Source organism: Corapipo altera, unplaced genomic scaffold (genome assembly GCF_003945725.1).
Source record: "Corapipo altera isolate COAL_440 unplaced genomic scaffold, ASM394572v1 1, whole genome shotgun sequence".
In the NCBI taxonomy this organism is placed as follows: Eukaryota; Metazoa; Chordata; class Aves; order Passeriformes; family Pipridae; genus Corapipo; species Corapipo altera.
The window spans coordinates 16,150,937-16,164,367 of NW_020884873.1; the positions used below are offsets into that span (position 1 = coordinate 16,150,937).

Here is a 13,431-nt window from a genome sequence, read left to right on the forward strand (position 1 = left end):
TTCTAGATGCGGGGGGAAACTCTTTTTACTCTATTTCTCCTTGCAATAAAATAGGAGAAATATCCCAGCTTTGCAAACCCTGAATCCAGGCCCCTTCCCGCAGAAGCAGTTCCAGGAACTGCCCACACGGTGGCGATGCCCCCTTAGAAATGGAACGCAGCTGGTGCCCAGGGAAGCGACCCTGCAAAGTCCACAGGAGACAGCGCAGGGACAGCGCGGAACAGGCGGACCCCGTCGCACCGAACAGTCCTGCCGGGGCATGGGGCGGACAGCAGGCTCGAGTTGTGCCTCTGCCGACGATCTGCAGTGTGGCGTTTGCTTAATGAACTCTCGTCTGTATTAGCTGTCAGCTCTGAGGAGGGTTCTGCAGGGTGACCTCTGCTTGTGTTCCAGGGTCTCTTTTAGGACCACAGCATGGCAGACTCTGACCAATTAAATTTTCACTGTATTTAGGGATGGATATTCCACCACCTCTCTGGGCTGATGTAAAAGTGTTTACCCACCCTCACAGTGATTCCCCCCCCCCTTTTATTGTACTGTAATTCCATCTTACAACTTGCAACCCCCGCCTCTTGTGTTTTGCTATGCAAAAGCTCTGGGAAGAGGCTAGCTCTGTCTTCTCTGTATCATCCTCAGCCACAGTCAAGCACTGTTGCACTGCTGAGTCCCAGTGAGCTCCTCATGCAGAGATCAGGGCCTGGCCCATCAATTCAGAGCTTCACTGATGTAAAACTCCTGTCAGTGGCCAGGGTCAGGATGTCAGTCTCTTCTCTTCACAGAGCTCCCACCTGAAGGACTGCATTTCTCATTCAGCTTCTCTTCATAAATAAATCACTTCTTAGACACAGGACTTCAAAATGATTATTCGCAACATGCTCTCGCCCTTGTACTCCAGCATTGTGGGTGGTTTCAGCTGGTTTTTTGATGTATGCAGAAAAGAGGCTCATGGGGCTGCACACAGCAAACACTAATCACCCTCTCAGACAGCAAGAGAGGTCATCGTCGTCGGCCAGTCCTTGTTCCTAGTCATGGAGGTGTTTCCAGTTCAAAAAGTTCAGTGTTGGGGGAGGTTGATCTGTGACAGTGAATTGGGTTTGGCAGCCTGGTAATTGCTCAGAAGTCAGCAGTGGCTGGAAGAGATGACACATAAAGCAACAAGGCAACCACATGCTTCTGGGAAATCAAAGCATTCTTCCAGTTATGGTGATGCCTTGATGGAGGCAGAAAAACACCCGACTACTACCCCCACACACATCCCAGAGGAGAAAAATGTGGGATCCTGCCACCCACATGGAGCGCAGTGGTTTTCATATGGCTGTGCTGACTGGCTCCCACATCACTGCTTCCACAGGTCACCATGGGCCTGTCAGCAGTAGGGGTGATTGTGCCAACCAGTTTTATGGAATCACAGAATAAATTAGGTTGGAAAAGACCCCTGAGATCATCAAGTCCAATCTATGAGTCAACACCACCATGGCAGTTAGTGCCATTTCCAGTCTTTCTTTGAACACTTCCAGGGATGGTGACTCCACCACCTCCCTTAGCAGTCCAGTCCATTCCGAAGTCTAATTACCTTTTCTGTGAAAAAATTCCTCCTAATGTCCAACCTAAATCTCCCCTGGCACAGCTTGAGGCTATGTCCTCTTGTCCTATCGCTGGTTGCCTGGGAGAAGAGGCTGAGCCCCACCTGGCTACAGCCTTCTGTCAGATAGTTGTAGAGAGTGATGGTCTCCCCTGAGCCTCCTTTTCTCCAGACTAAACAACCCCACCTCCCTCAGCCACTCCTCATAAGACTTGTGCTCCAGACTCTTCACCAGCTTTGTTGCCCTTCTCTGGACACACTACAGCACTTCAACATCTTTCTTGAATTGAGTGGCCCAGGACTGGACACAAGATTCAAGGTGTGGCCTCACCAGTGCCAGTACAGGGGAAAAATCACTTCCCTGGTCCTGCTGACCACACTATTTCTGATACAGGCCAGGATGCCATTGGCCTTCTTGGCCACCTGGGCACACTGCTGGCTCATGTTCAGCCAGCTGTCGACCAGCACCCCCAGGTCCTTTTCTGCTGGAAAGCTTTCCAACCACTCTGCCCCCAGCCTGTAGCACTGCAGGGGGTTGTTGGGAGCCAAAGTGTAGGACCTGGCACTTGGTCCTGTTAAACCTCAAAGCTCTTTGTGTCTCTGCTGTCACCTGAATCATCAGTCCACGACATGTTCACATTCACAAACGTCTTTCTGACCCAGACAGCACCAGGTGTTTGTGTGGGGTACATCACCTTCCAGAGGTAAAAGCTCTCTTATTTTGGCAAGTAGCAAGTGCAAGACAGCGTGTTTTCCTCGAGATGGGCACACTTCGGATGCCCCTCCTGGTGCTGGCATCTAAAGTGACATCGCGGTGATGCCACAATCCACTGATAACTAATAACACTTTCCCATAAGTGCTGTGCCACAAAAAGTGCTCAACTCCGCAGTTCCCATCCCCTTCTGCTACTGCTGCCGCAGCCGGGGCAGCTCCGCTCGGCTCCTCACTGAACCCGAGGGCAACGCTGAAGGGAGGGAGGGAGGGAGGAATGGAGGAAGGGAGAAAGAGGGTAAGGAAGGAAAGGAGGGAGAGGGAGAGAGAGAGGGAGGAAGGGGGAGGAGAGGAGGAGGGAAGAAAGAAAGAAAGAAAAGAAAAAAAGGGAGGGAGGGGGAAAGAAAGGAAAGAAGGGAAGGGAGACAGAGAGAGAGAGAGAAGGAGGGAAGGAAGGAGGCACGGAGGTGCCGCTCCCAAGATGGCGGCAGGCGCGCGGCGGTACCCATCCCCATGGCAACGGGGTGAGCGCGCGCGCAGGGGGCGGGGCTCCGTCGCGCGTTTCGCGCGGCCCCGGCGGTGACGTGTCGGCGGGGTCTGACGGCGCCGCGCGGCCGCTTCCGGTGAGCTCGGGCCCCTCAGTGACGCCCCCGCGGGTGCCCCAGGACGGTCCCTGTGGGGCGAGCGGGGGTCCTGCGACCCCCCTTTCCCCGGCCGGGCCAGTGCCCCGGGCCTCTCCCCTGCCCCGGGTCCGTGCGCTGCGGCCGCCGGGAAGGATGCGGCACGGAGGGCTGCCGGTGAAGCCCTCGCCCCTTGGGGTCAGATGTGGTGCAGTTAGGAGGCCACAAGCAAAGGCTGTCTGCTGATTGCTGCCCGGATATAAATGGGAAACGAAACGGTGTTTGTGCACGGGAAAAATAATGTGGCTTTTCTGTGAAAAGCTTAGCGCGGCCTCCCGTTACAGGAGGTGAACGTCAAAAAGTGACATGGCTGGCTGCGAAGTCAGGAACCACATGGAGATGTGTGATGGATGTAGGGGATAGAACTGTAAATGTCTTTAGCAGCCGTGGTGCAGGTCGAACGTGGGAAGAAGCAGCTTCCAGAAAGGACCACCTTTTGTTCTGTGCTTTGGAAATGCTGCATGTGTGTCAGGGTTTTTTTTAAACATGCGGAGTTTGAAATATGCAGCATTTAAACTCGAGGACTTTCTCCTGTCTTATGCAGAGCAGAGAACCAGAGACATTTGACATATTTGTCATCTTTGATGTAAGAGCAGAGACCACAGTGTGGCATTCAGAAAAAAAACCAAACAAAGAGAAGGAGGTCGATAAGGGTGACAGGTTGGTTCTCTGCAGTTTTCTGTTGAGAGCGCTCATTTATTGGGATTTATTCTGTTCTTTCTTCCCAGGGAGTTTGAAATAAGCAGCATCAGACAAACAGGTTCCACTTAACCAAAACAATGTTTGCAGATTTGGACTATGATATTGAGGAAGATAAGCTGTGAGTATTTTGCTTGTTTTTCATGTTTTTTCTAACAATAGAAATAGTCTTTGCAGCCAAGACCTAACAAGAGTTGATAAATCTACCTGCTCCTGTCACTGTGTGCTGCACGTCATATTTGCTGTTCAGTCCCAATTTATTGCTCTGTCTGGAGACTGGGGATGAGGCATCACTGTGCTGGTAAACAAAGGAGAAAGTTTGTGTTACTCTGCAATGGCTGCCTTGCATTTCTGATTGCAAAGTAGTCCTGACAGGTTTTCTGTAAATTACTGGCCTTAACCAGAGAAAAAAACACTTACAATAGAGGAAAGATAACAAGAGGCAAGAATAAGTGGAAACTCTGGAGTCCTTTGGTCTATAAGGAGGAGAACACTGTCATTTCCTAAGCAAGTAAAAGGTTTGATGAGATTAGCAATTAATTTAGCATCGAGCACTTGATTTGCATCTCATTTATGCTGTGCAAGTTTTTATCTCACTCCAACACTAAATGATAGTGTTTCCTCAGTGCCTAGCAATGGATGAGGGTGTCTCTCACACATCTAATCCTTGCATGAAGTCCCAAAAAAGATAGCCCAGAAGGTGCTCCTGCTGGTCAATGCTGATAGACTGTGTAGCAGAGATGAAGGGATGAATTCAAATGTGCAGTGCCCGTTATGTTTTTGGTTTGTATCAACTCAGATACAGGAATTGTTTCATACACAGGCAGCCCTGCCTATGTGTTCATTTATTCCTTTTTCCTTCTAGGGGCATCCCCACTGTACCTGGGACAGTGACCCTGAAGAAGGACTCTCAGAACCTGATTGGGATCAGTATTGGGGGAGGAGCACAGTACTGCCCCTGTCTCTACATTGTCCAGGTGGGCACTCGGGGAGGAGGAATAAACCATCTTTGTTGGCCTGAGAGATGGGAAGCATGGAGAAACCTATGCTGTATGTTTTTATCAAAGTGGGAGATGACATCTCACTTTGCAGTGAATAAGATTTCCTTATCCTAGTACCTAATAGGTGTGGAAGAATTAAATTAAGACTTCTGGAGTTATCCTGCTCTTTGGAGAGCACGTTAGAATTCACGGGGGAACAGTGTGACATTCTCAACGTAGGAAATCATACACTTGAGGAGGCAAGAACTTCCTGAGAGACCAAGATGATCAGCCCACCTCTTAGCTTGGGAAGGGGGAAAACTGTGGCTTCACCATGAGCAAAGTACAACTAAATTAAATAGGAGGGATGTAATTGTTCAGGCTTCATTCTTTAGCCCTGCATTCACCTTTCTCTTCCTCTTGATTCCAGACTCTGTTTTCATCCTCTTTCTCCTCTCTGCTAGGTGTTTGATAACACTCCAGCAGCCTTAGATGGCACCGTAGCAGCTGGCGATGAAATCACAGGAGTGAATGGGAAGTCTGTCAAAGGGAAGACCAAGGTGGAGGTGGCCAAGATGATACAGATGGTAAAGGTGAGAGGTAGGAGGGGGCCACTGGAGCTTCTGGGTTGTAGCTGACAGTTTGTTGTCCTTGGGTTAAGGAAGCCACTGCTCCTTGCTTCCAGCACAGCAGTTTTGGATCTGCTCTTTCTACAGGGAGAAGTGACTATACACTACAACAAGCTTCAGGCTGACCCAAAGCAGGGCAAGTCTTTGGATATTGGTAAGACTGGTTCCTCTCACTCTACAGCGTTAAAATGATGGGGAGGGATGAAAAATTGGTCCCAGCTAAAACAAAACTTTTCCTGTGTCCTTTCTTGCTCTTGTCTCAGTTGTTTTCAAATGGATACTGTCAAAGAGAATTATAGGCTTAAAAAAATCCATTCCTAACTTCTTGAGATAGTCTTGAAAGTTAAGTAGAGGCTTGACTGTTGTTGTGGGAGGCTTGTTTTTCTGTACTGTGTTTAGCATGGATGATGACTCTCAACTGCATAGTTTGATTAATTTATTTTTAATACATGTGAGCTATGCTGATTTATTGAGATTTTTAACTGTACACAGCAATGTGTCAATCAAAAAACACTGGTGGCAATTTCTCAGCTTGGAGAACAGTGATGAAATACCTATCTACACTGGGTTTTGTACAGACATAGATTTTGTGGGAGAGGGGGGAGCCTTTATTGATAAAACAAACTGTTTGTTTTGAACTAAGCCTACACAGCTGTCTCTCACTTTTCGAAAAAATCCATCTCTTTTGTTTGTTCTCATTTCTTTTCATGGTGATTATGGTGCTAATGAATTGACAGGGATTCAGGAAAATCCTGAGTAGTGAGATGGACTTCTGAGGAAACAGAAGTGTGGCAAGAATATGGAATTTTCCAGAGATGCTGAACACTGTGGATTAAATTGAGTTCTTGGGATCTGCAGGCACCGCAAGTTTGCCTCTAAATAAATGTGGCTGAGTCATCTGATGCCAAAGAGGGCATAACTGTCCCTAGTAATTTGCAGGGTATGATTTGCACCATTACATCAAGAGGTGATGAAAAGGTTTAACTAGGATTCAAAAGATAAAAGTAAGGAAAGGGGCAACACTGAGCATGAAATCTTGTTTATCTTGCTTTCAACCTCGTCTCCTCATTTCAGTTTGAGTAATACAGTGGGTAGCACAAGCAAAGTTTAGTTCCAAATATCACGTTAGGTCGCTGATAGCAAAGTGATTGATTGGAATAGTCTTCCAAAAGAATTACTGCAGCTCTATTGATTGAGGTATGTAGGATGTGAGAGCAGAACAAATAGGCAGGTTAGAAGATGTGTTATGCATGGCTGGACCAGAACGTCCTGTTTCTATGGTATTCTCCTTCTGCTTGCCACCTCAATACTGGGTTAAGTGCGGTTTTATCCAGTGCCTGGGAAACCAGTGAAGTGTGCTAGTGAGCTTTTCATGCCTGTAGAAATGACCCTGATCCTGGTTTGCAACTCTTTTTTGGCCTTCAGTATTGAAGAAGGTAAAGCATCGACTGGTGGAGAACATGAGCTCAGGCACAGCGGATGCCCTGGGGTTAAGCCGAGCCATACTTTGCAATGGTAAGTGTTGTCTAGGAGGACATTTCCTCAAGGGAATACTCACCCTCAGATGTTTACCTGCTTTCTATTGTAACTTGCATGGTCCACATTATTCCTTATAATTCTTGCATTCTGCTCTGCCTCACTGTTGTGATTGCCTCTGCCCTTCCTGAGTGATATAACCTGTCACTGGGGCAATTTAAATGTTAGCTGAGGTGAAATTAATTTAAAGCAGGGACCCATTAGTGAATGCCAATAGGTGATGACCCCACACTATAAAATAAATTTGCAGATATTTTAAAAGCTTCCCCTGCTGTTGTACTACAGGACAGGCATTAAGGGGTGAGGGAAATTTGAACCGAATATGTTAAACTGGTGTTTTTCCACTCAGTCAGGTCTTAACTGTGTCCTGAATTGGATTTTTGTAATTCTGTATTCTGTTTCTATTCAGATGGGCTAGTGAAGAGATTAGAGGAGCTGGAGAGGACAGCAGAGTTATACAAAGGTAAATTGCATCTTCCATCAGACACCAGATGGGAGAGAAGGATGCCTCCATTATGTTTCAGTGAAGTGACTTAAATGTTTTTTCTGGCTTCCTTCACAGGCTTGACAGAGCACACCAAGAGTCTTCTCAGGGCTTTCTTTGAGCTGTCTCAGACACATAGAGGTAAAGAATCTTGAGCGAAGGGAGCAGAAATCTCCGACCTCCAGTTTCGGGAGTTTTAGTCAGTACTTAGATGCATGATTCCCACACTCATTAAAAACAAAGAGTTGCACAGCTGGGAAGGGCCACTTGCCTACATTAGCAGTCATGGTGCTAACACAGGCCCTGTCTTTCACATGAGACATTGAAGAAATGCCCTGCTGACCTCTGGTCTTTGGGGAATATGTAGCATCATTCCCCAGCTAATTGTAAGGTTATGGGAGGGAGTTGTAGTATTGGAGGCAAGATTTTTCTCCAGAGCTGACCTCTTCTTTTATCTGTCTGTATTTATTCTGCTCATCCAGCATTTGGAGACGTTTTCTCTGTCATTGGTGTAAGGGAGCCACAACCAGCTGCCAGTGAAGCCTTTGTGAAATTTGCTGATGCCCATCGCAACATTGAGAAGTTTGGGATTCACCTTCTGAAAACAATTAAGCCGGTAAAGAATTTAACCATGGGAGTAAAGGGTCAGGAGAAGAGGGGAATCTAGCAAGGCAGAAGCCTGTCTTTGAAGGTGTGATCTGAAAGCTTATTCACTGTGGGAAGAACGGTCCTTGTCTGCTTTCCTTCAGGGAACTCTTTATAATGAAAAGAATGTGAGAGGTAACATAGTGAGTGTATCAATCTTGTCCCTGTGACTTTTGCATATGAATATATTCCTCTCCATTTGGGAATGAGGGGGTAGTTTGATCAGTGTAGTACCTGATATTGGTACCCATAATTTAAAGATGTCACTCAAAGAGTTTAGATAAGCTATCCAGGAACAAGTTAAGGATTTCAGTCAATATATTAGAGAGTCTCCAGGGGATCTATCCACTTAGTTTAGCAAAGAGGGTGTCGATTTGGGCACCACTTTTAGTTCCATGTTGGGTAGACAGTGTTGGGTAGTGAGACTGAGTCCAGCAGAGCTGTTTTCAGGACCAGCTGAAAATGAAACAAGACAAGTCAAAAGCAGATTAATTCAGACTAGAAGTGAGGAATGCATTTCTAACACTTGAACCACTTGCCAGTGACAGTTATGGAAGCTGTAATCATGGCAATTCTGAGTCACGATCAAACATTTTCTTTCAAATATACTGTAGTTCAAAAAAGAGTTAATTTGAGGCAGTCTCATGACCTGCTCTGGGTAGAAGGTTACTTGATGAATTGTAGTCATACTTTTATATTCAGCAACAGAGTGTTTCCCTTGCAGATGCTTACTGACTTGAATACGTATCTGAATAAAGCCATTCCTGACACAAGGCTGACTATCAAAAAATACCTGGATGTCAAGTTTGAATATCTGGTGAGCTGCTTGCTTTTGGATTTTAAGTACTGGTTGAAATCAAGTTTCATAGAATCATCCTGAAAGTCTCATATAGCCTATACAATCACATATCCATCCTTCCACAGTCCATGAGAGAATGCATTATTTTTTCCAGTTCTTTGTTTACTGCCAGATTACTCAGATTCAGACACTTGCTTTTAACCTAATACTTCTCACTGGTAAGAAAGATCTCCCAGAATGCAGATGATTTATTTTCTAAATGAAATAATTTCCTGATTTATTTGTAAAGAGTTCCTATGGAACTTATGCTCTTGAACTCCTCTAAAAAGATCTACAGTCCATAGTTTTCTGGTAATTTTGGATAGTCTTCTTTAGCCAAAGTAGATGACTGTCAAGCCATATTTGCTTTCATTTAGACCGTGCCTTTTTTTTCCTTTCTTCATTCCACTCCCCCCTTGTTTTTTACACCCAAAAAGAGTAAGGTTGCTAAGTGCACCTGTTCTATAACTTTAGGAATTTATTTCCTTTTATTTGTTGAGAGAAATATTTGGAGCTGCAGCCCTAAGGCAAGAGAATATGGCAGCATCTCTTCCTACCTCAATCCTTCCTGCAATTAATCTTTTTTTCTCCTCTTTATTTATTCCTGTTTCATACTTTTGTTGTTCTGTGTTTTCCCAGATAGCAGATGAACACAGGATTTTTCTTTTACTAGATTATACTTACATAAAGTATTTGCCTCTGTAATAAAAATACTAAGCACCTTCTCTCTCCCCCACTGTTCTCCCTCCCCATCTTTCTCTAAATAGATTTTCTTTCCAGCTTGGATGTTTAATATACTCTGATCCCACTGTGCTTTCCTTAGTGGCTCTAGCATTGAATGATACTCTTGAAACGATACAACCCTTATGGGTATGGGTGATGATGAAATTGCCTCTGATTTTTAATATTTCCTTCTTGTTTTGCTTTTTTTTTTAATTATTTTAAATTCTGCAAAGTCTTACTGCCTGAAAGTCAAAGAGATGGATGATGAAGAGTACAGCTGCATTGTGAGTACCAGTAAAATTGCAAAAGCACTCCTGTGCCTGTCAGCACCCAAAATAGTTAATGCATCCTAAGAATTACACACATTTGTTCATAACATACGAGAAACTGGGGATCCTTAAATGCTACCTGGGAAGCACTGCCAAAAACTGCCATGAGTCACTAGTGCTGTGGAATAGAAGAAGGAACAGACATCTCTGTAGGTTGTTCTCTCAGTGGCTGCCTCCCTGAGTGTTTAAGAACGATTAGGTTATGTAAGGAGGATTAAGGTGTTATCTTCACAGATTCCATTTGTGTGTAGTGTACAGCTTATCATTAATTCTGGGTTTGTTTCTGAGAAATGGAGGTTTAGCTTCTCTGCAGCAAAACTCATGTGAAACTGCATTTGTAAGTGAGGAAAATTGATTAAAGGATCTCTCTCTTAACAATAGGGGTTTTGTAGCTTAGGGTTTTATGACTTTAATCCTTGACAGCTCTGTTTAAGATACCTACAGGTGTCCCATACATCCCAGTTTTCCTGCATAAAAGTAAGATCTTTTTTTTATCCTAGGTATGGATCTCAGAGCAGGCATTAGATTTTTTTTGAATGCCTGGCTACAAAGTGCCAGGAAGAAATAAAACTTTCCTAACACAATCTTTCATTGTATCTTTACTTCTAAGTAGGGAGGAAAGAATATCAGTCTTGCCCAGCAGAGTAACATTTCTGGGTTTTGGCAGATGCAGTGTGCATTAGCGAACCATAGTGCATAACATGGGTTTTTACATATGTTATATTTGCAGGTGCAGGGGCAGAATGCTGTTCTGCTGCCAGACCTAACCCCTTTTCCTCAAGAGGGTTTTGTGGGACAACATATAGGTCCCATCCTGTATGGTTTCCAGCATTGTGTCTGGATGGTTGTAGATACCACGGGGTTTCCTGTGCAGTCCACGTAGGGCAAAGCTTGTAGAGGAGGGCAGAATTTTTTGTGTGATTGATATAAACGTGTTTGTTCATAATGCCTGTCTTAATAGTCCAGATAAGCCGTGCCACTTCTCCATGCTGGGTTGAAAGGTACCTGTTGTTGCTTAGCAGTGGTACTTTTCTTTACTGTGGTTGGTGTGTATTTGGCCTTGAGAATGACCTAATTGAGTGCCAGTTGTGGATGTGGCTCAGTGTTCCTCATGTTTCCTGCTTCCCAACTGCAGTTCCCATGAGCCTGAGAGTTCTGTAATAACCCAAGGTCATTGTGAGTTCACACCTGTAGGCAAACTGTGTATAAGCACTGTTGTGGGAGTCTCTAAAATGGTGCTGTGTTTTTGGCAGGCTCTGGGTGAACCCCTCTACCGGGTCAGCACTGGGAACTACGAGTACCGCCTTATCCTGCGTTGCCGTCAGGAGGCTCGCACGCGCTTTGCCAAGATGAGGAAGGATGTGCTGGAGAAAATAGAGCTCCTGGACCAGAAACACGGTGAGTCTGGAACCTGAAGGGGTCAGGCAGACACAGCTTTGGCCTTCATGCTCCTCCTTCCTCTCGGCTCAGAAGTCTTTGCTGAAGAACCGTTTTGTGGCTGTGCCCAGACATCCACCCTCGGGGGCCAAAAGGGATTAGTGCGTAGGAGACTGTATCTAATGCTGGCAAGGGAGGCTTGATCACAGCCTTCACACTGTTTGGGAAGAGGGTTTTCACATGATTTTTTTTTTCCTAACGTGTCTCCACTACAGTGCAGGACATCGTGTTCCAGCTCCAGCGTTTCGTCTCCACGATGTCCAAGTACTACGACGACTGCTATGCTGTGCTCCGAGATGCAGATGTCTTTCCCATTGAGGTGGACCTTGCCCGCACAACTCTTAACTATGGGCAAAAGGACACATACACAGATGGGGCAGAAGAAGAAGGAGAAAGTGAGAGAGAGGGTAGCGGGAAGGAGGATGCAAATGGAGAAAAGCTCATTGATGATGCCTGAGTGTGCCGGCGTGGCCAGAGGAAAGACTTTGCAGACTGTTATGAAAACATGTATTTCACGTGGCGATTCATCCTCTGTGATTTCAATGTATGTCCAGCCTGGGATTCCTCCTCTGCTTTGGGTGAGGGTAGCTGGTTGGATTGGAACCAACCTCTGCTTTCCTCACTTTTCCTTTGCTTGTTTGCCTGGATATTCTTTTTTGCCCCCAGAGACTTCTACTACCCAACTTGGGTACCGAGGTGTGGGGAGGAAAACTCCCTACCACACTGCCATGTGACTCTGGGCAGACAGGACTCTGCTGAGCATGTGGGAAGCACTGCTCCCCTCTGGCACATGGAAGCCAGCTAATGGTTTGGAGCTCTGTCCTCCCCTTGTGCTCTGGGAAGTGTTAGCATCAGCATTGTTTTATTCACCCCACCACTCGCTGTCTCCAAGCTCCTTCTACGGAGCCACCTTAGAACTGTGATGGAAATATCCCATCCTTAAACTACAGAGGAGAGATGGGAAGCCTTGAGGAGAGAGGAAGACATGCACTTTAGGCAGAGGCTTTGAGATTTTTTTAGTGCAAAGCATTACTAGTGTGCCACCCCATGCTCTCCTCTCTGCACAACCATTTTGTGCTGCCTTTGGACCAGCCAGCAACAGTAGCTAACATCCCATTTCCCAGCACAAGGGAAGAAGGAAAAGGAAACCTGAGGTAGGTGAGGCTCCTTGTTTCCTTTTCTCTTCCCCTCCCTCCATCGCTGTGGGCCAACCCCAGATGCAGATGGCACTTTCTCTGTTAGTGGGCAGCACAACTGCCAGGAGTGGTGTGCTTCTCGGGGCAAGGGTTTTGATTTCTCTGTCATTACATTCTAGTGGTCATGAGAGAAGTTATGTAAGGGCATTAATTTATGATCGAGATGGTTTGGTTTGGTTTTTCTCTTTGATTTGTCATTGGAGCTTCTTCATCTCAGTGGGTGCCTGCAAGAAAGCCATCCATGGTCAAGCTGCTCTGAAAAATTTAGATGGACTCCGGTGTACTGACTGTTGTCTCTAATAAAGAAAAATGTGACATTCCATTTTCTGTCCTTCATGGGTATATGTTGGGAAGATGGGTGTCATGTGCTGGCCATTTTTTTTCTTGCTCATAGTGGTGCATAATCCTTATACCAAGCTGTGGTGGTCACTGCAGCACAGGTTTCTCGAGGAAGAGGCTTATAAAAACTGTAGCAAGGGCAGTCTTCCATGTAGCACCAGCTTCTCTGCATCTTGGCTTCCCAGGGGAACACCAGCCTTTTAAAGCCACCAGTTGCCTCAGTCCTGCCAAGGTGCCATCCTTGCACCCCTCCAGGGCCAGCTTTTCCACACAGCTCAGCTGTTGCATCACAAGCTTCAGCTGATGCTTAAGTCCCTGATCCTCTTTCAGAGCTGGTTGTTGTGCCAAAACATGGAGCAGTTGAGAGGAACAGGCTTCAGCAGAGCCTGTCTAAAAGCCAGCAAGGCAAAGTGGAAGGCAGCATAGCCAGGTTTTTAGGAAGAGTTCTGGGAATCTTGCAGCACCGTTTGTATTGAGATCTCATACCCTAAGGACTTCTATGTGCTTTTAAGAGAAGATTTAAGAGCGGGAGGCTTAGTGGGAAATGTTGACTGGTGACAAGGAAACAGAGGGGACCTTGTTCTAGCGACCTGCCTTGCTGACAAGGGCAGTTGTTTTCATA

General features: G+C 46.0%; 1 protein-coding gene across 3 annotated transcripts; it reads left to right on the top strand.

Moving 5' to 3' along the window:
- Positions 1-2,849: 2,849 nt before the first annotated feature.
- PICK1 (protein interacting with PRKCA 1) lies at positions 2,850-12,792 on the top strand. Of its 3 annotated transcripts, none has more exons than XM_027661238.1 (13): positions 2,850-2,917; positions 3,703-3,794; positions 4,539-4,650; positions 5,118-5,246; positions 5,370-5,436; positions 6,708-6,797; positions 7,228-7,281; positions 7,381-7,443; positions 7,785-7,918; positions 8,672-8,764; positions 9,742-9,792; positions 11,091-11,235; positions 11,490-12,792. In XM_027661238.1, exons 2-13 carry the CDS (start codon positions 3,754-3,756, stop codon positions 11,729-11,731), a joined length of 1,221 nt encoding a protein of 406 aa, XP_027517039.1. In that variant the 5' UTR covers positions 2,850-2,917; positions 3,703-3,753; the 3' UTR covers positions 11,732-12,792. The 3 variants fall into 3 exon arrangements, with proteins under 3 accessions (XP_027517039.1, XP_027517056.1, XP_027517048.1); XM_027661255.1 differs by lacking the exon at positions 2,850-2,917 and adding an exon at positions 2,924-3,043; XM_027661247.1 differs by lacking the exon at positions 2,850-2,917 and adding an exon at positions 3,060-3,617.
- Positions 12,793-13,431: the final 639 nt, after the last annotated feature.